This window comes from Heterodontus francisci, chromosome 10 (genome assembly GCF_036365525.1).
Source record: "Heterodontus francisci isolate sHetFra1 chromosome 10, sHetFra1.hap1, whole genome shotgun sequence".
Classification (NCBI taxonomy): Eukaryota; Metazoa; Chordata; class Chondrichthyes; order Heterodontiformes; family Heterodontidae; genus Heterodontus; species Heterodontus francisci.
The window spans coordinates 78,215,703-78,237,552 of NC_090380.1; the positions used below are offsets into that span (position 1 = coordinate 78,215,703).

At 44.3% G+C, this 21,850-nt stretch overlaps 1 protein-coding gene across 3 annotated transcripts in view; it reads left to right on the plus strand.

Annotated features, from left to right (window-relative positions):
• The window catches only part of cfap91 (cilia and flagella associated protein 91), a 255,903-nt gene that overhangs the window by 29,000 nt on the left and 205,053 nt on the right, over window positions 1–21,850 (plus strand). For all 3 annotated transcript variants that reach the window (XM_068039945.1, XM_068039947.1, XM_068039946.1), the window contains 2 exons: window positions 1,462–1,619; window positions 2,586–2,669. In XM_068039945.1, coding sequence (XP_067896046.1) covers window positions 1,462–1,619; window positions 2,586–2,669 — 242 coding nt within the window. The remainder of the gene's footprint in view (window positions 1–1,461; window positions 1,620–2,585; window positions 2,670–21,850) is intronic.

Sequence of the window (21,850 nt, forward strand, 5' to 3'; positions counted from 1 at the left end):
GGACGGGAGGATGTGAGCAATGAAGGGGGAAAGGAAGAAGGAAATTGATGTCAATTAAGTAAGAAGGAAGAAGAGGAAATAGAATGCACTGAAGAAGAGAGGGAAATATCTGGCAATGAAAGAGACAAACAATGAAAGAAAAAGTTTAAAATTAATGTTCGTATGAAATTAATGTGCCTCATTCTTGGCAGATGGGGGTCTTCATGACACAGGTATGACACGGGCAATATAAATATAAAAAATATTTCTGACACTGAATAGCTGTTAATGAGGCGGTTGAGTTGACAGGAATTGCTAGTGCCACCTCCTTTCAAAGTTACTGCACATTTTTTCACTCTTAACTCCCTGGGTGCCCAAGGACTTTTGCCTTCTGACACTCAACTCTGCCAGCATTATCTACTGTAGCATTTGAGAGTTTTGGGGCTTTGGTCATTGTAGATCTCCCAGATGATTATCTTGCATCTGCCATTACTTTTCAATATTCAGGTGCAACTCCAGCTCTTTGTCTGTCCACACATTCTGAGTGACCTGCTGTACTAGTGGCCATTATCTTCATCTGTTGTAGCCTGCCATGATTTTCCTCCCAGCCAGCAGTGGAGACCCAGACAGTAGTGAGATTCTTGCTGAAATCTGGCCTTGCACACTCAATAAGACCCATCCTAGGAAAAGGTGATCCAGTATTGGTGGGATCACGTGGATTGGTGGAAATCTTGTCCTGCTATTTTACTGACAATGTCAGGAATATCCTCATCACTATGTTGCCATATTGCCTGGTATCCACTATCGATTTTTTTCACTGTGCCAATGCTATCTTTCTGAAAATGGCCAAGCAGGGAGCCATTTGTTTTACACTTATATATATATATATGTGATATCTGTCTTTTGAGCACTAATTACCATCTTCTATAGGTTTCAGATTTTCACAAGCACTAATCTGTGACTGGATTTCTTGAGATCCATTTTTTTTTTTGAAAATGTGCCTGCATATTCTGTTGTTTTTAAGTAATGCCATAAGCCATTATCATATCAAGACCTCAAAGACAAGCTTGATAGTAATTTCTGCAAATTACAGATGCATTTCATTTTTTTCAGCAATAGGTATACAGAAAGCCATGCTTGCGACCACATTAGTTTATAAAAACTCTGAAAAGGTACTTAACAGATGAACTGATGTAATGAAGTAGTGAACTGCTGAATGACACCATAAGTCACAAATTATTCTTGATATGTGCCTAAGCAGAATAAGTAATGCTACTATTTACTGTTACCAGATGTCAACAGTATGTCTTGCAATATAAAGTGCAGAAATGTTTACTACATTGACTTCTCTGCTAATTTACCTATGTATTAAGCAGTGACATAATTATATTTTCATATCCATAAATTTATCTTAGAGTATGCTTTGAATAGTTTCCTTTAGGACTAGTCATCAAAACTTCTGTATACTTCTTTCTGTCACAGAAAAGAGTACCTCAATATAAGACGATGTTCAGTAATTTGCAGCGTTTCCCAAAGTTCACCCTTCAGCTAGATCGCAATAACCCTGTCCCAGAATTTGTTGATCAACGTTGGAGAGGATATGGAGAGAGAAAACAGGAAGCCATCAAGCAACTGGCAGTGTAATTGCTATTTCTTTTTAGATAAGTTAAATAGTCAAATCCACATATACCCTACTATTGGCAAATATTATATATTTGAGGACCATGTCTTGCTACAGATAACTGTTTGAAAAATGTAATTATTACAAAAAAAGGTTTAATAGTGTGTTTTTGAATTCTATTTCTGTTCATTTCAAATATTTTTTATAAATTGTGAACAGCAATGACATTGTCGGCGCATTGAAAGGAGTGGCTGAAAGCAATGGGGGACAATTTCTGCCCATCTGCCCACTGTAACACTGGTAAAGATTGCCCCCTCCACCACCATAAATGGCCTCAATAATGGCCATTTTTAGCTGGTTACACCTTTTCTGTGGGAGTTTCGCCAGTCTTCCTTTGAAGTGACATTGGGAGATTAGGAGAATTCACAAGTAAATTCCAGATGAGTGTGTGAGGGAGCTCAATTAACATTAGTAGTTGGTATTTAAACCAGATCCTTCAAAGATCTTGTCAGTTCAGCTGTGTGTTAAGGAAGGTTTGTCAAACTATTTGGTGCAAAAATCATCTCAGCCAGTTCCTTTCATAGTGTCAGGCCTCAAATTTCTAAATATCAAATGAAGTAGACAGGAAAGAAAATGTTAGGAGATTTGTGCTGATAGGATAAGTTAGCACATTTTTTCTTTATAGCTGGGACCTGGGTTTGAATGTAGCTAAGACTGTTGGCATGAAAGTCTTCTCTGTGCTGCTTTGCAAAGGTGCTATGCGAAGTGAGGTTAAGCATTTCAGAGAAAACTAATTGCAATTCAGCAAGAATATTGTTTGAAATAGTCAATATATAAGCATATTTACAGGATTTGTGAATAAAGTACATTGAATCTAGTGTCTACTTAGAGAATGTTTTTGCTTGTAATTTTTGTTTTGGTTTTTACAACAAGAAGCAGCAAAACGATACAAACCCGTGACACAAATATTTTCACTTTTTCCCAGATATGACCCTTCTATTAAAATGCAATTACAAATACAGCAAGACCCACAAGTGAGTGGTAAGAACCGGTACAAGTATTTCACAAGGTAAGATAACTAAAGAAACGTTTTTTTGTTTGCAATATTTTTGTAAAAGTCAACATGAGCAGAAAGTGAATCCCACTTTATACTCATGTTGCTTAGTTTGTATTACTGGATAAGTTGAATTTGAATTGAGCCATAAACATCTACTGTGCTGTGTTATTCCAATTACTGGATAACTCAGACTTTTTATTACACTCCCAATGGCTTGTTGCTCATGTATGCATTTGTTATAAAAACACAGCAGTTTCATTTAATTTTGGGGTTCTTGTTTAGATCAATATTTCCAAGTTTTGTAATTAAATGTTCTGTTTACTTTGATGAACTGGGCTAAATTATATTAATGATTTGCATCTATTTGGCAGTATCTGTTTTTCAGACTGGAGGATGGTAGACATTGGTGTTCCCCAAGGATGAGTGTTAGGATCACTGCTTTTTTTGCTATATATAAATGACTTTGAATTTGGAATACAGAGTTAAATTTCAAAATTTGCTGATGGCACCAAACTTGGAAGTGTGGCAAACTGTGAGGATGATATGAATTGCCTGCAACAGGACATAGATAGGTTAGCAGAATGGGCAGAGAGGTGGAAGATGGAATCTAATACTGACAAGTGTGAGATGATGCATTTTGGCAGAAGGAATAAGGAGAGGTTATATATACTTAATGGCACAGTTCTAAAGAATGTGAAGGAACAGAAGGACTTGGGGGGTGGGGTGGGGGTGTGTGTGCATTGATCTTTGAAGGTGGCAGGACAGATTGAGAGAGTGGTTAGCAAAACATATGGGATCTTGGGCTTCATATATTGAGGCATTGAGTACAAAAGCAGGAAAGTTATGCAGAACCTTTCTAAAGCTCTGGTTAGGCCCCAACTGGAGAATTGCATCCAGTTCTGGTCACTACACTTTAGGAAGGATGTGAGGGTCCTTGAGAGGGTGCAGAAGTGGTTTACCAGAATGGTTCCAGGGGTGGGGAAATTTTACTTACAAGGTTAGGTTGGAAAAGCTGGGGTTGTTCTCCTTGGAGCAAAGGATATTGAGGGGAGGTTTAATAGAAATGTACAAGATTAAGAGAGGCTTAGGTAGGTTAGACAAGGAAAAACTGTTCCCATTAACTAATGGTACAAGGATTAGGGGACACAGATTGAAGACTTTGGGCAAGAGAAGCAGGGAGAATGTGAGGAGGAACTTTTTTTACACAGTGGGTGGTAATGACCTGGAACTCACTTCCCTCAAGGGTGGTGGAAGGGGAGACAATCAATGATTTCAAAAGGAAATTTGATGGGCACTTGAAGGAAATAAATTTGCAGGGGATCAAGCAGGGAGTGGGAGTGACTGCATTGCTCTGTGGAGAGCCAGCATGAACTTGATGGGCAAATGGCTCTGACTCTAATACATCTATGTGCTTTAGTTTCACTGTTCACGAGGTGGTCCACCAGACAACTATAGACTATATATTAAAAGAGATTTACCTAAAAAAAAAACTACAGCTGTCACAAAAAATTCCAGCAAAATAAGTATGAGGATAACAAAATGTTCACGGATCTTTATCCAGTGACCATGAAGCTGTCAGATTGTTGTCAATACACAACTGGCCCATTAGGAAGAGAAACCTGCCATCTGGACTGGCCTAAATGTGATTCCAGTCCTGCACTAAAGTGGTTCCTTCTAAATAGGGACGGCCAATAAAGTTGGCCTTGCTGGTGACACCCACGTGCTGAGAAATTACTTTTTAAAAATATACTATAAGGGTCTTTGCCATATTGTCATGTTGCAATGCTGTATTTTATTCAATTTTACTAATAATAGCATTGCCACCAGTATGAGAACATTACTTAACATTACTCCTCAACAGGCTTTTGACCTGCAGAGTTTGCTACCCATTCATTTCCAAGATGCTGGAATTTCATGGACATATTTTTATGGTTGTGATGGTGATTTAAAATTGTCTTTTAAAATATCTACTGTAGCTTTTTTAACATGACACCTAATAAATAAACATAGGTTGTGTAGCTCGTGGTACATATTAATAGTTTTCTGCCAAGTAATCAATTAACAACAAATATTTGCCAAAGTTTTTCTTGCTGCCATTACTAGGTACATCTGACAAAAGAGGTCCAGGTTAAAGGTTTCAAGCTAATTAGTTAGAAGCCTATCATTTCATCTTCAGTGTTTGTTCACACATTAGCCTGTTCATTCTGCTGTCTCTAGAGCATTTTTGCAAACTCTTCCTTCACTTCAGAGACTTTAGGCAGAATTTCCAATCACAAGGAGGTGGGACCGGAGGCAGGTGGGCCCGCAAATTCCCGACACCAGCCGGCATGTTCCTGCCTCCAGGCCATTTTGAAGGATGCCAGTTCGGGTGGAAACAGCTACATGCGCGCAAGAGATGGATGGCCTATTAAGGCACCTGTCCCGCTTCCAACAGGAATTTTCCAGTTGGTGGGCCAGCTCCTCTTGGTGGCTGGAATCCGGACGGGGGTTGGAGGTGGCCTCCTGGCTTCATACTTGGAGCCAGTGCTCCAGTTGGCTTTTTAAACTGCCCGCTACCCCCAGCAACCCCCATCTCCCGCCTGCCTCCCCACCCCTTGGCAGTGCCACTGGCCACCCTATGGAGGGATTCCCACTCCACAATGGCATTCTGGCAGCTGGGGCCAATTTTTATTGCAGACATTTTATAAGCTTTGTGAGGTGCTTCCATCTTGAGGCTCTCGCTCTCGCTCTCTCTCTCATCTGCATTGGCGGTGCCCACCTCTGACAGTGGGGCTTCGGCTCTCTGAAGTCTCGAGGGCCCTATACAGCTTCAGGAGCCCACCTTTCATCATTAATTGGAGAACACGCACACCCCCTGCCTACTAATTGCCTGTCTCTTCAAAAATTGCGTCGGGCATCTGGTATGGGGTTAGGCCATGGAACTTCTCCCGATGTCTGGGTCCCAATCCCAGAATGAAAATCCAGCCTGATAGTTGACATGATGGTCTCTTTATACTTGGTTGTAAGGGCATTAATAGAATCATAGAAAGACCTCCTTCGGTGCTGCACCATTTGGCCCGTCATGTCCATGCCGGCTGTCTGCAAGAGCAACTCACCTGGTCCCACTTCCCTGCTTTTTCCCCAAAGCACTACAAATTCTTTCTCTTCAGATAATTATCCAATTCTCTTTTGAAGGCCCTGATTAAATCTGCCTTCGCCAAACTCTCATGCAGTGCATTCTAGATCCTAACTACTTGCTGTGTAAAAAAAGTTTTTCCTCATGCCACTGTTGCTTCTTTTGCCAATCACCTTCAATCAGTGTTCTCTGGCTCTGGATCCTTCCACCAATGGGAAGAGCTTTATCATAACTTCATTGTTCTTTTATTAACTGCTTTCTCAACCTGCCTTGCAACCTTCAATGATTTGTGCACATATATTGCCAGATCCCTCTGCTCCTCCAACCCCTTTAGAATTGCACTCTTTAGTTTATATTACCTCTCCTCGTTCTTTCTACCAAAATGAATCACTTCACGCTTCTCCGTATTAAATTTCATTTGCCACTTGTCCGTCCATTCCACCATCCGGTCTATGCCCTCTTGAAGTTTATTACTATCCTCCTCACAGTTCATAATACTTCCAAATTTTGTATTGGTGAGAAAAGTGTCTCGGGGTCTCTTTCAGCCTTCACCTGGTCTTACTGTAACAGATTTTAATTTTTAAACACAGTGTTTTGAGCTCCCCCTTTTGTGAATCCTTGTTCCCTGCTTTCCAATTATAAGGCAAAGAAATGAGCACAAACAGCCTTTCTTAGGTTTAAAGAAGAAAAGTGAAATTTATTAAAACTTAACCTCTAATTCGGTTAATGCCTACGGACACACGTTGCGCCCAACACTAGCGTGCATATGCTATATGCACATGCAAATAGAGACAGAAAAGAGCAGAAGAGAAGTAGTGGGGAGGTTTGTGGCAATCTCTGAAGAGGGGTTTTTATTACTGTGCTTTGAGATCGCTGTAGTCCTTGCTTGTAGGTAGATCTTGCTTTTCATTGGGGCCCAGTATTATTCTTAAACCTTGTTCACTGTAGGAGACTTTTCTCTCTTGGAGTTCATATGTCTTCAGTGGTTTTCTGTTCTGTAAGAAAGAGATGAGAGCAGACAGGACAGGCTGTAGCAAGCCAACCACGAGAGATCTTGTTAGTCCAGGAGCAAACAGTTTTCTGCCTTCAAAAACTCTGTGGCAAGTTCCAATTCAAAAAAACTCAAGTTGCCCAGCAGGTTAGTCATGTGACTGGAGGGGGTGTGACCACACCTGTTTGTTTATTCGGCCATCTTAGCAGTCGACCTGGAATGCGAGCTCCTCCACCCTCAAAGTCTGGTAATCAAAAGTCCATTGTGGATTGAATGTGTCAGGACATGGTCTTTTGCCCCTTTTAAGCAGTGTCTGTAAATATGCAAATGTCTTTCCAGTTAAGGATCTGGTGTTGCTTTCTTTTAAAAAGCAAATTCTTTCTTTACTCCAGTAACAGTTTAAAAAATCAATGTTCATATGGAAAAATTAGTGTGCCTCATTCTTGGCAGGTGGGGCCCTACATGACAATATCATCTGCAAATTTTGAAATTGTGCCCTCGACACCCAAGTCTAGGTCATTAATTAATATCAAGAAAAGCAGGGATCCTAACATCGACTCTGGGGAACCCCACTATATACCTTCATCCAGTCCAAAAAACAACCAACCGTACTCTCTGTTACCTGTCAATCAGCCAATATCATATCCATGCAGCTACTGTCCCTTTTATTGCATGGGCTGTAACCTTGCTGACAAGCCAGTTATGTGGCACTTTGTCAGATGCCTTTTGGAAGTCTGTGTACACCACATCAACCACATTATCCTCGTCAACCCTTTCTGTTACTTCATCAAAAAACGCAAGCAAGTTAGTTAAACACGATTTTCCTTAACAAACCTGTGCTGACTTTACTTTATTAATCCACGTTTGTCCACATGACAATTAATGTTATCCCAAATTAATGTTTCTAAAAGCAAATATTCATTTGGTAGTACAGAACTTGAGTATTGCTGAAAATAGAGACATGTTGTCAAAGCTTTTTGTCTTGCATTCATCAGGACAATCTGCAAGAATACCAATGTAAGGGAAACAACAACTTATACTGTATGAGAAGAGAGTGCTGATTGTTTGTTTGGTAAGTGAACTCTGGTAGAAGTGTTGCTAATCTTTGTTTGAAATTTAAACCAGGGAGCTTGACTCTGGTCAAGGCATTGCCCTGAGGAATGAACCAGTGATCACTTTTTTTGTTTAGCTGAAATAGGCATAATGTTTGTACATATTCTTTCTGTCTGCAAAGAACAGAGCAGAGCCTTGTGTATTAATATAGGTAGCTTCCAGTACGCGCAAATGGTTGTCTGTGTAATTCTTAGCACACTGTGGATTATTTAGAAAATGTTGTCCAATCGCAGAATCAGATCTAATGTTGGACACTGTGTTTTGAGTTTCGCAATGGGCCGTACCTTGACCATTGTGAACAGCGGAACAGTCATGTTGTTTGATACGATCCGCCAATCTTTGGGACATACGGCCTATATACCTAGCATCACACTGGCATTATACGAACATGCAAACATATGAATTAGGAGCAGAAGTAGGCCTTTCGGCCCCTCGAGCCTGCTCCGCCATTCAAAAAGATCATGGCTGATCTGTTTGTGTTTTGAATTCCACACTCCTGTATACCCCTGATAAACCTTGCCTAACAAGAAGCTATTTACCTCCGCCTTAAAAAAATTCAATCATCCTGCCTCCACCACATTCCGAGGCAGAGTTCCAAAGTCTCACAACCCTCTGAGAGAAAAAGTTTCGCCTCATCTCTGTGCTGAAAGGGTGACTCCTAATTTTAAAACAGTGCCCCCTAGTTCTGGACTCACCCACAAGAGGAAACATCCTCTCCACATCCACCTTGTCAAGACCATTCAGGATCTTATAAACTTAAATCAAGTCTCCCCTCACTCTTCTAAACTCCAATGAAAACAAGCCCAGTCTGTCCAACCTTTCCCCATTAGACAACCCGCTCATTTCAGGTATCTGTCTGGTAAACCTCCTCTGAACTGCCTCCAAAGCCTTTACATCCTTCCTTTAAATAAGGAGACTAAAACTGCACACAGTAGTCGAGATGTGGTCTCACCTATTCCCTGTGTAACTGAAGCATAACATCCTCACTCTTTTATTTTCAATTCCTCTCTTAATAGAGGATAGCATTCCATTAGCCTTCTTTATTACCTGATGTACCTGCATACTAACTTCTTGTGACTCCTGCACTAGAACATTTAGATCCCTCTGCACCTCGGAATTCTGCAGTTGTTCTCCGATTAAGTAATACTCTGCTTTTTTTATTCTTCCTACTAAAGTGAACAACTTCACATTTTCTCACATTATACTCCATCTGCCAGATTTTTGCCCACTCACTCAATCTGTCTGCAACCTCCTTATGTCCTCTTCATAACATACTTTCCTATCTATCTTTGTGTCATCTGCAAATTTAGCTACCATGCCATCGCTCCCCTCATCTAAGTCATTGATATAAATTGAGGCCCCAGCACAGACCCCTGCAGGACTCCACTCGTCACATCTTACCAACCAGAAAAGGACCAATTTATGCAAACTCTCTGTTTTCTGCCAGCCAGCCAATCTTCTATCCATGCCAATATGTTACCCCCTACATCATGAGCTCCTACTTTGCGCAACAACCTTTTATGTGGCACCTTGTCAGATGCCTTCTGAAAATCCAAATTCTATACATCAACAGGCTCCCCTTTATCCACAGCACATGTCACTCCTTCAAAGAACTCCAACAAATTGATTAAACATGATTTTCTTTTCACAAAACCATGCTGACTATTCCCAATTACCTTGAGTTTTTCGAAGTGCCCAGCTACAACCTCCTTCATGATCAATTCTAACATTTTCCCCACAACAGACGTCAAGCCATCTGGGCTATAGTTACCTGTTTTCTGCCTTCCCCCCACCCCCCCCCCCCCACACCACCACCTTGAATAGAGGGGTTATATATTTTTTTAATTAGTGTAATTTATTAAGAACTTTAGATTGTAGCGGGTGGTGCTTGGCGTAGAACAAAGCCCCTACTGTAATTAGTATTTTTTATAGGGAGTAACTAATTAATCTAAAGGTAAGTCATGGCAGGAGAGCTTGCATCAGTGATATGCTCCTCCTGCGCTATGTGAGAAATCAGGGACGCTGGAAGCGTCCTTGACGTTCATGTGTGCAGGATGTGTATCCATAGGCAGCTACTGGCTACCTGCATTACGGAGCTGGAGCTGCGGGTGGATTCACAGTGGAGCATCCGTGATGCTGAGAACGTCATGGATAGCACATTTAGTGAGGTGGTCACACTGCAGGTAATGGCTGCACAGGCAGAAAAGGGATGGGTGACCACCAGGCGGAGTAGTAGGCGCAGGCAGGTAGTGCAGGAGTCCTCTGTGGCCATCCCCCTCTCAAACAGATTACTGTTTTGGATACTGTTGGGGGGTATGGCCTCCCAGGAGAAAGCAGCAACAGCCAAGTTCATGGCACCACGGATGGCTCTGCTGCACAGCAGGGGAGGGAAAAAGACTGGGAAAGCCATAGTGATAGGAGATTCAATTATAAAGGGAACGGACAGGCGTTTCTTTGGCCGCAAAGGAGACTCCAGGATGGCATGTTGCCTCCCTGGTGCTTGAGTCAAGGATGTCTCGGAGCAGCTGCAGGACATTCTTAAAGGGGAGGGTGAATAGCCAGTGGTTGTGGTGCATGTCGGTACCAACGACATAGGTAGAAAAAGAGATGAGGTCCTGCAAGATTACCTTCCAAGAGCGGAGTGGAGAGGAGCGGAGCGGACCTGTGGGGTGAACAATGAGAACGGAGCCTATAAATTGAATCCGAGGATCGAGGCCCACTCTCTTACCTTCCGGGAGCGGAGCAGGGCAGACCTGTGGGGAGAACGCCGAGAGCGGAGCCCATAAATCTAACCTGAGGATCAAGGCCCAGTCTCTTATCTTCCGGGAGCAGTCCAGGCACGCCAGAGTTTGAAAAATAAAGTCAACAGTGACGTCACAGGAAAGCTGCAAGGTGATTGGTTGCTGAGTAACTGCTGTTGGGGAATAGCTCTAAATAGCTGGCTTAGTAACTAAGGTAAGAAAGGTCTACAGTTTATTTTCATATATCGTAAGTAGTGTTTTTTTAGGGAGTTCTATAGTAACGAGGACCAGGCAAGAAGGTCCCCAGAGTAATTGATATTATTTGATATTAAGCATCTTCCAAATGGTTTAATTTAAAGGGTTAAATCATGGCAGGAGAGCTCAAAGCCATGGTGTGCTCCTCGTGCTCTATGTGGGAAGCCGGGAACAATTCCAGTGCCTGGGACCAGCATGTGTGCAGGAAGTGTCTCCAGCTGCAGCTCCTGGAAGCCTGGGGTTCAGAGCTGGAGTGGCGGCTGGGGACACTGTGGAGCATCCGTGAGGCGGAGAGTATCGTGGATAGCACGTATAGAGAGGTGGTCACTCCACAGACAGGAAGGGAATGGGTGACCACCAGGCAGAGCAAGTGGACTAGGCAGGCAGTGCAGGAATCTCCTGTGGCTATTCCCCTGCAAAACAGATATACTGCTTTGGATACTGTTGGGGGGAATGGCCTCTCAGGGGAAAGCAGCCCAATTCGTTGCACCACGGTTGGCTCTGCTGCACAGGGGAGGAGTAAAAAGTGTGGGAATGCAATTGTTATAGGGGATTCAATTGTAAGGGAAATAGTTAGGCGTTTCTGTGGCTGCAAACGAGACTCCAGGATGGTATGTTGCCTCCCTGGTGCGAGGGTCAAGGATGTCTCAGAGCGGGTACAGGACATTCTGAAGGGGGAGGGTGAACAGCCAGTGGGCGTGGTACACATTGGTACAAACGACATAGGTAAAAAAAAAAAGGATGAGGTCCTAAAAGCAGAATATAGGGAGTTAGGAAGTAAGTTGAAAAGTAGGACCTCAAGGGTAGTGATCTCAGGATTACTACCAGTGCCACATGCTAGTCAGAGTAGAAATAGCAGGATATATCGGATGAATACGTGGCTGAAGAGATGGTGTGAGGGGGAGGGTTTTAGATTCCTAGGATATTGGGACCGGTTCTGGGGAAGGTGGGACCAATACAAACTGGATGGGTTACACCTGGGCAGGACCGAGACTGATGTCCTAGGGGGAGTATTTGCTAGAGTGGTTGGAGAAGGTTTAAACTAAAATGGCAGGGTGATGGGAACCTTTGCAAGGAGTCGGCAACCTCGTAAATAGGGCCTGAGCCATTTGCTCATCATGCAAGCTCGATGCTGAAATAGGGCGAATCAAAGACATCCTGCATGACAATGGCTCCCCGATCAGATCATTTCCCACTGTATTTCGTGCAAACTTATGAACGGGCCTAAGGCCATCATTTTCGGCCCTGAAAAGTGCCCAGACTACCTCAAATAAGCCTGAAAGGGTTTTGTATCCCAAAACTTTGAGCAACAGGTGAAGCTAGCTGTTTCATGCTGCTACTATGCAATAGCAACACGTGTGGTGTTTGCCACTAACAGGATGCTGCCGTCAAGCCAAAAAGACGTCCTGCCTATCACACAAATAAGTAATGTGATATATGAATTTCAATGCCAGTGTGATGCTAAGTATATAGGCTGTACGTTCCAAAGACTGGTGGATCACATCAAACAACATGTCCCTTCTGCTGTTCACAACGGGCAAGTTACAGGCTGTACCCAACCAGCCCGTGCTTGCAAAACTCAAAATACAGTGTCCAACATTAGATGTGATTCCGCAATTGGACAACCTTTGATAAATAATCCCCAGTGTGCTAAGAATTACACTGACAACCGACATAAGGTTGTCATTCAGGCTCGCAGTGTTTGCGTGTACTGGAAGCTGCATGTATTAATACACAGGGACCTGTTCTTTGCAGACAGAAAGAACATGTACAAACATTGCGCCTAATTCAGCTAAACAAAATAGGTGACAGCCATTCGCTGGTTCATTCCTCAGGGCAAGGCCTTAACCAATCAGAGTGAAACTGCCTGGTTTAAATTTCAAACAAAGCTTGGCAGTTAACTGTCAGTCACCATAAACTGGTGCATTCTCCATGGCAACGCCTCTACCAAACAGGGTTCACTTACCAACCAATCAGCACTCTCTTCTCATACAGTATAAGTTGTTGTTTCCCTTACATTGGTCTTCTTTCAGATTATCCTGATGAGTGCAAGACAAAAAGCTTCAACAACATGTCTCTATTTTCAGCAATACTCAAGTTTCTAAAAGCATTCCCACCACCGAGCTCAAACTGTCTGGCCTGTAGTTCTGGGCTTATCCTTAAACATATGCTTGTGCCTGGTTTCTCGTGAATACATTTGATGTTATTGGTTGAGGAATCATCTTATAAAAAGGATAGTGGCTGCAAAATTGGGCTGCATAACACCCTTAGTTTCGGCGCTACGTGTGCTGCTTTGGTACCAAAATCATGTGCGCGCAGAGTGCACACACTTCCGGTGCAGCCCATGTTGAACACCATCTTGGTGAGGACATTAGTATGGATGTCAGGAGCGGCGCCAGAAGTATGTAACTAGGCAAATCATGACATCAGTCAGTGTGTAATGCTAATTTTATGCCAGCACTCTCAATTTTGACCTCCCTCAAACACACACAGCTGAACATGTGCTCAGCAGCAGGAAGGATCCCCCACTGTGCTATTTAAAGAGATATTCAACCACTCTCAGGTTAGTTACATGATTAATTTCTGTTGGCTCTATCTGTGGAAGTGCTGCTAGTTTCCAGAATTGCTTAAAGGTGCTGAGGTCAACAGGGAGTGGTGCTACACATAGTGAAGGCCTTAGTTCTGACTTCAAAGATTCTGGTCAGACCACTTGCTCCCAGTCATGGGTGATGCAGCATGACAGAAAGATGGACCAGAGGAAGCACAGAAGAGGTAAAGCTGCTTGCAGAAGGAGGAGGAGGGGCAGTAGGGCTCGCAGCAGGAGGCCTTATCCACCTAGGGTCTTCGGGAGCATTCCTCTTCCCTCAATGAACCTAGACCAGGATCATAGAATCATAGAAGGTTTACAGCACAGAAAGAAGCCACTTGGCCCATTGTGTCTGTGCTGGGCGAAAACAAAACAGCCATCCAGCCTAATCCCACCTTCCAGCATTTGGTCCATACCCTGGCAAGTTAAGGCACTTCCGGCACACATCCAGGCACCTTTTAAATGAGATGACATTTTCTGCCTCTACCATCCTTTCAGGCAGTGAGTTCCAGACCTCCACCACCCTCAGCTTAATAAGAATTTTCCTCATCTCCCCTCTAATCCTTCTACCAATCACTTTAAATCTATGCCCCCTAGTCACTGACCCCTCTGCTAAGGTAAATAGGCCCATTCTACTCTACCCAGGCCCCTCACAATTTTGTACATCTCAATCAAATCTCCCCTCAGCCTCCTCTGTTTCAAGGAGAATGGCGCCAGCCTATCCAATCTTTCTTCATAGCTGCAATTTTCCAGTCCTGACAGCATCCTCGTAAATCTCCTCCGTACCCTCTCTAGAGCAATTACATCCTTTCTGAAATGAGGTGACTAGAACTGAATGCAGTACTCAAGTTGTGGCCTAACTAATGTTTTATATAGTTCCTTCATAACCTCCCTATTCTTATATTCTATGCCTTGGCCAATAAAGGAAAGGATTCCTATGCCTTCTTAACCACCTTTATCAACCTGTCCTGCAACCTTCAGGGATCTGTGGACATACACTCCAAGCTCTCTCACTTCCTCTCCACCTCTCAGTATCCTCCCATTTACTGCATATTCCTTTGCCTTGTTTGACCTCCCCAAATGCATCACCTCACACTTCTTCTCTGGGTTAAATTCCATTTGCCACTTTTCTGCTCATCTGACCAGACCATCAGTATCTTCCTGCAGCCTACAGCTATCCTCCTTGCTATCAACCACTTGGCCAATTTTTGTGTTACCTGAAAACTTCTTGATCATTCCCCCTACATTTACATCCAAATTGCTAACATACACCACAAAAAGCAGGGGCCTAGTACTGAGCCCTATGGAACCCCACTGGAAATGGCCTTCCAGTCGCAAAACATGCGCCAACAATTACCCTTTTGTTTCCTGCCACTGAACCTATTTTGTATCCAGCTTGCCACATTCCCCTGGATCCCATGGACTTTTTTTTTTAAAGCAGTCTGCCATGTGACCTTGTCAAAAGCCTTGCTAAAATCCATGTAGACCACATCAACTGCACTGCCCTCATCAATCCAGTCTGTAATTATTCGGCTTATCCCTCGCTCCTTTTTAAACAAAGGTACAACATTAGCAGACCTCCAAACCTCCGGCACCATACCTGTATCCAGTGAGGATTGGAAAATTTATGGTCAGACCTTCTGCTATTTCCTCCCTGGCTTCTTAAACAGCCTGAGTACATTTCATCTGGCCCTGGTGATTTATCCACTTTCAAGGATGCTAATATCCTTAATACTTCTCTCCCTGTTTATCACATCCAATACTTCACACTCTTCCTCCTTAACTACAATGTCTGCATCATCCCCGTCTTTTGTGAAGACAAATGCAAAGTATTCATAAGAACAATACCCACATCTTCTGCCTCCATGCGTAGCATACCTTTTTGGTCTTTTATGGGCCCTATTCTTTCCTTAGTTACCCTCTTACTCTTGATGTATTGATAAAACATCTTTGGGTTCTCCTTGATTTTTATGTGCCAGTATTCTTTTGTGCTCTCTCTTTGCTTTCCTAATTTCCTTTTTGATTTCACTCCTCCACTTTCTATACTCCTCTCGGCTTTCTGTAGTTTTGAGGTCTTGGTGTCTGACATAAGCTTTCCTTTTCTGTCTCATCATACCCTTGTGCTCCTTGACATCTGTGGGGCTCTGGATTTGGCCGTCCCACCCTTTCTCTTTGTGGGAACATGTTTACTCTGAACCCCTGAATCGTCCCTTTGAATGCCTCCCACAGCTGTGACACTGATTTACCTTCAAGGAGCTGTTTCCAGTCCACTTTCCCTAAGTCACCTCTCAGCTTAGTAAAATTGGCCTTACCCCAGTTTAAAACTTTAACTCCTGTTTTATCTCTGTCCTTTTCCATAATTATGTTAAACCTAACTGAATTATGATCACTACCACCAAAATGCTTTGCCATTGCCACTTCTTCCACCTGCCCAGCTTCATTACCTAAAATCAAATCCAGATCTGCTACATACTGGCCAAAAGAGTTCTTCTGAATGCATCTTAAGAATTCTGTTCCCTCCATTCCTTTTACAATAGAACTATCCCTGTTAATATTGGGGTAGTTAAAATCCCCTACTATTACTGCCTATTGTTTTTGTGTATCTGCATTTTATGAAGGAGGTCCTCACAGTACTCTGCCACATCTTGTAACCAGACCTGCAAAGTCTTGTAACCAGACCTGCAACCTTAGAGCAAGACAAGGATTGTGCTGCCAGTGACTGTGTAGGTGAACGTGGTCCTGAATTTCTTCACACTGGAATCCTTCGATCCTTCCAGGCTTGACAGGCAACATCTATAACATCTCCTAGTTCACTGTCCCTGCTGCATATGAGAGGTGATAGATGTTCTTAATGAACTTCCCCACCTGACATAGTGTTTTCGTTGACTAGACAGAAGCGAGTGGAACATGCACGTGGCTTTGCCAGGATAGCAGTCTTCCCCATGGTGCAGAATGCCAGCGGCTGCATACACATGGCTTTGCGAGTGCCGTATCTAAATGCTGAGATGCACCACAACCTCAAAGATTGCCACTTGCTGAATGTGCAGTTGGTGTGAAACCATGCTCAGTACATCATGCCGGTGAATGCCTGCTATCTTGGCAGCTGCCATGATACTGTTACTGGAACAGTCCACTGTTCACTCTGTATTAGAGCCACCACATCAAACCAGAGAGTGGCTGCTGGGCAACAAGTGCTATCCACTTAACATCTGGTTCATGACTCTGCTTCGCACCCAACCACACATGACCAGCATTCATACAATGAGAGCCATTTTGCCACACAAAACATCATAGAGCAGGCCATTGGGGTGCTGAAGCAAAGGTTCTGCAGCCTGCACCACTCTGTAGGTGCCCTGCAGTATTCACAGTAGCATGTCTCCTGATTCGTGGTGGTCTGCTGTTTCCTCCACTACCTCGCCATCATGAGGGCAGAGCCCTTGCCACCAGGGATACGGTGAGCAGCTCAGGAGGAGCAAGAAGAAGGGAGGAGGCAACCAATGCTACCGCTTTCTGGACGGGCTGTCCATGATTGCTTCATCTGACTGTGGTTCCACTGAACACAACCCCAAGTCCCCATTATACAACAGTTACAGACCTTACCATGGACGGACTTTTAATGCCACCCCAACGAGCTGGGTGCTGGCAGGGGGTCTGGCGTAAAGTGGAGTGGGAAGCTCCTGGGGGCCTTCCCCATCCTGCTCCCACCTCCGCCCCACTGTAGGGGTGAAAAACGAGCTGCCTGCTCCAGGCCAAGCAAGGCCCTTAAGTTGCCAATTACTGGCCACTTAAGGGCCTTTGCCCTCCTCCATGAGGATTTTATGCGTGGCAAGCGGGTGTCCTGGAGCCGGGAAAGGCCGCTCAGGAAAAGCTGTCGGCTTCTCTGCGCCCCGGGGGTGGACCCTGATAATTGGGCATAGGGTGCCTGATTGAGGGTTGCCCCCCGTTCCCCAACTACTCCAGGACCCAAGATGCCCCCCGTTCCCCCCAAACGACCTCCCTTGCCTCGCCAGGGCCTGACCGATGATTCCCGGCGAGGCAACCCAAACCTACGTGGACTCCTTGCTCCATGTCCTTGGCTGGGCTGCAGTCCCAGCAGCGGCCACTGCTGGGACAAAGAGCTGCTGGCCCGCTGATTGGCCGGCAGCTCAATGAGGCGGGACTTCCTCCCTCAAGCGGGTAGAAGTCCCACCTTTGAACAATTAAAGCCTGGGGACCTGTAAAATGCGGGACGGATCCCCAGGCTGGCCAGCTCCCATCTGCCCACCGTAAAATCCAGCCCCATGTCTCTATCATAAACCATCGCAGTATCCTCGTGGCTACAATGCTGAAATATAAGTCACCATAAGACAACTGTTCCAACCCAACTTTACCAACAAACCATCTAATATTCCATGCAAAAGTCAATTAATCATCCTTTGCATTCTCCTAGTTTCAACCTTATGGATGCCTTTGCCTGGCCTAGTGCTGCTAAGCAGTGCTACCCCAGTGACTGCAGAAAGGCTACTGGAAAACTGCTGACTTTAGCGGAGGAGTCTGCAGATGGCTTTGCAGGATGCCCGCAAACAGCTCTGGGCCTAGAAAGCCCGGCTTCGGGCTGCAACTCCTTGGCATAGGTGGCAGCAGTTGAGACTGACTGGCTGACAGACAACAACAGGGGCACTGGCAGAATGCCAGTGGTGGGGTATGAGTGCTGTCATCCTGAGAGAGGACAGCAGGTTCATGCTGCTCAGAGCCTTTGCCACTCCCTGGGGTGGCACTTCAGCAATCCTAATAAGCCGCTGGAGTGCAGATTGCTGGATGCTGTGAGAGCCTGCAAGCCCCTTTGAGCTTTTGTATCCATAGCCATGATGGCAGCAGTCTGAGCCTGCATGACAACAAGCTGAGAATTTCATGACCTCTGTCAGAGCTTCCACTGCAGCACTCCGACATTGGGTGACTTCTGCTGTGCTGCAATGGAAGCTGAGACCTCAGACGTCAGATGCTGCATCGTGGTTGGGTCCATAAGTGTTCTCATGGATTTTGGCACCACTTTAACACTGGAAAGGATGGGCTCCAAGCTCTGGGTAAAGTCTTGTGCCAAGTTGTAGCTGGACTCCTCCATGCTCCTTGACAATGACATTAGGCTGTTTGGCAGGCCTGCAGTTGCACCAAACATTTCTGTGTGCTTGCCCATCAGCCTATTTTTGTACATTGTCCCATCAAAGTCCTCATCTGAGTTCTCTGCAGCAGAATATGTGTATGACCTCACCCTCCAGGGAGCTGGCACTTCTGCTATCCTTTCCCCCTGCCCTCGCTGCAGGCCACTCATGCCTGGTCTCTCATAATATGAAGATCCTGCCTCTATGCTACCCTGTAAGATATGCTCAGTGGCAGTATCTGAGCTGGTGGCTGCAAGCGTCAGATGGAGTGAAAGTGTTTCTTCTTCATCAGTGTCCTGCTCTTCTTGAACTTCATGCTGCAACACCAGTGTTTGATCAAGTGGCAGTTCTTTGGTATCTGAAAGGATGAAGGCACAAGGGTAGAGTTGTGGCGAAGGAAGAGGAGGGGATACAAGAGGCGCACGCTTACACCGTCTGCAGCTTGTAAATCAGATGAGATTGTGGAATGGTGGGGAAGTTGGATGTGAGAAGTAGGATTAGGTAGGAACTGTTACGACCAAGGTAGGAGGAGTATGCTGTTAATTCAGTCCCAATTCTCCACAGGTCACAACATATATTTAAATTTTCCCACTTACTGAAACAGTCAATTTATATACTCTATTTTCCCTCAGAAGAAAGCACACCAACCAGGTTTCCTATAAAAAACAACAAAATTAGCAGTTTATTATAAACCAAGTTTTAACCAATAATGAAGGAAAACATGCATACAAATTGAAATACTAAAGCCCCTTATTTATCCTAGCCCTCACACACACACTCACATACACAACTGGTGAACCAGGAAAAAAGGGATTTTTGTTTACAGCTGTTACAAAGAAATATAAGGAAAGGGAAAAAACACTTCTGCTGAAAAGAAGGTATGGTAGGAAATCCTTTGTTTTGGCGAGGTGTTCCAAAGGCAAATCGGCGGCTGTCAATGGGATCTTCCTGAAACAGTTCTTTCCAGGTGATGGTGATGATCAGTCTGGGTAGGCTTTCCAAGAGATGCAGCATAGAAAGCTCCAGTCAGGCTTTACAGCAGGAAGCAGCAACAAGGATTTTCTTAAGTCTTATAGCAGCAATGTAGCAGTTAAAGTTTCTTTAAATACAGGAGGAAATAGGAAACACATTTTTTGCAGGAATTCTTTTTCAAGAGAGAAAATATGTCAGCTATCTTCTCCTGGCAGGCATGCAGCAACTGAATTTTTGTGACCATTCTAAATGAAACCAAAACTGTTCAGAAGCAAGTCGCATGACAACCATAAATCTTGGCCTGTTACTCCTTTGCAAAATGTTTTTCCCCAAGTCAAAAGCACAACTCCTGCTGGGTTATTTGGACACAGGTGCCTCCCAGTTTGTTTACATTTCACTCAATCCAAACCTTCCACTGATCATCCTTTAAAAGAAAACACAAAGTTCAGCAATATCCAGATGAATCAATGGCCATAATTCAACTATAAGTTCTTGAACCATAATTTACAAAAGAAACAGAAGAAATCTCATAACAATACCATCATCCTCTATGGTTTCAACCCTGCCACTGGCTGCTCCAATGATGGCCAGCAAAGTCTCCTCCATTGGGTGAGCACATGGAGCCGTGCCTGTTCCCTGCTGGTTAGGTGTTGCTGTCTCCTCCGGTTATGGGCCATCTTACCTTGTAAGACAGAGGGAAGTATGTCAATGGGTGTGGTGCAATGTGGTTGGGTGATATAGCTGTTATGGTTGAATATTTGGCAGTGTGTGAAGTCTGAGAGATTTGAATGTGAGGCTTGCAGCAGTAGTAAGCATATGAGGGTGAAGTGAGGCAATGATTGTGAAGTCTGAAATAAAAACAAGAAATGCTGGAACCACTCAGCAGGTCTGGCAGCATCTGTGAAAAGAGAAGCAGAGTTAACGTTTCGGGTCAGTGACCCTTCTTCGGAAGTCTGAGTCGTGTTTGATAAAGACTATTGGTAGGTGAATGAAGGGGACTGGTGAATGGAGCAGTGTGTGAGGCTAGTGGTTCATTTGTAAGGAAATGGCATTTGAAGGTACATTCACTTGTGTGGGGCCATTAAACACCTTTCTGCACTGCATCAAGGTCCTCAGGGCTACCTGCTGTCCTGCCGCCGCCTTGACTTTATGGAGGGATGCCTGGTCCCCTGTAGGAAGAGGAACTCTCATCTCCTGTTCATGTCCTGCATTACGGCCTCCAGTGCTGCATCAGAGCACATTCTGTCACCTGTTGTGCTATTTCCACTCTATTTCCTGCTCAGCAACTCTTCTGTAACCAGTTTCAGTGCCTGCTGCATCCAGAATGCACTTTCCCTTGAGGAGGTGTAGGCTGGCTTTAGGTGGTGCCAACTACCTTTAAGTGGTGCTAGTCTTGCAGGAACTTGGGCCCCTGCTGAGGCATGCAGCCACTCAGCAGCGTGCTTAGTGCTAGGCTACATGCCCTATCAGTTAAATTAGCAGGCAGCACAAATTTGCATGCTGCCTGCTATACTACAGCCAAGCACCAGTTAATCATGCATCACATCCATTTATTCTCCCGACATCTATAACAATTTGAAGGTGCATTCACTTGTGTAAAGCCATTAAACGCCTTCCTGCACTTCATCAAGGTCCTCAGGAGTACCTGCTCTCCTGTCTTCTTTTACAACCAGGTGAGAAACGGGTCTCGGGCTCCCTCTCAGCCTTCACCTGGTCGTACCATAATAGGGTTTTAATTTTAAACACACCATGTTTTTAGCTCCCCCTTGGTGAATTCTTGTTCACTGCTTTCCAATTATAAGGCAAAGAAACCAGCACCAACAGGTTTTCTTAGGTTTAAAGAAGAATCGTTGAAATTGATTAAACTTGAACTTAAACTCGAATTCAGTTAACGTGTATGGATACACGACGTGCCCATGCTAGCATGCATATGTGATATACACATGCAGATAGAGACGGAAAAGAGCAGAAGAAAAAAAAGTGGAAACATTTGAGGCAATCTCTGAAGAGGGTTTTTGTTACGGTTCTTCGAGTTCACTGTAGAGTCCTTGATTGTAGGTAGATCTTTCTCTTCATTGGGGTCCAGTATTCTTCTTAAACCTTGTTCGCTGTAGGAGACCTTTCTCTCTTGGGGTTCATGTGTCTTCAGTGGATTTGGAGTTCCATGAGAAAGAGAGGGAGAGCCAGACAGGAGAGGTCTTCTTCAGTCCAGGAGCATACTGCAGTCTCTATTCAAAACTGTTTGTACAATTGAGAAAAACCAGGTTGCCAAGCAGGTTAG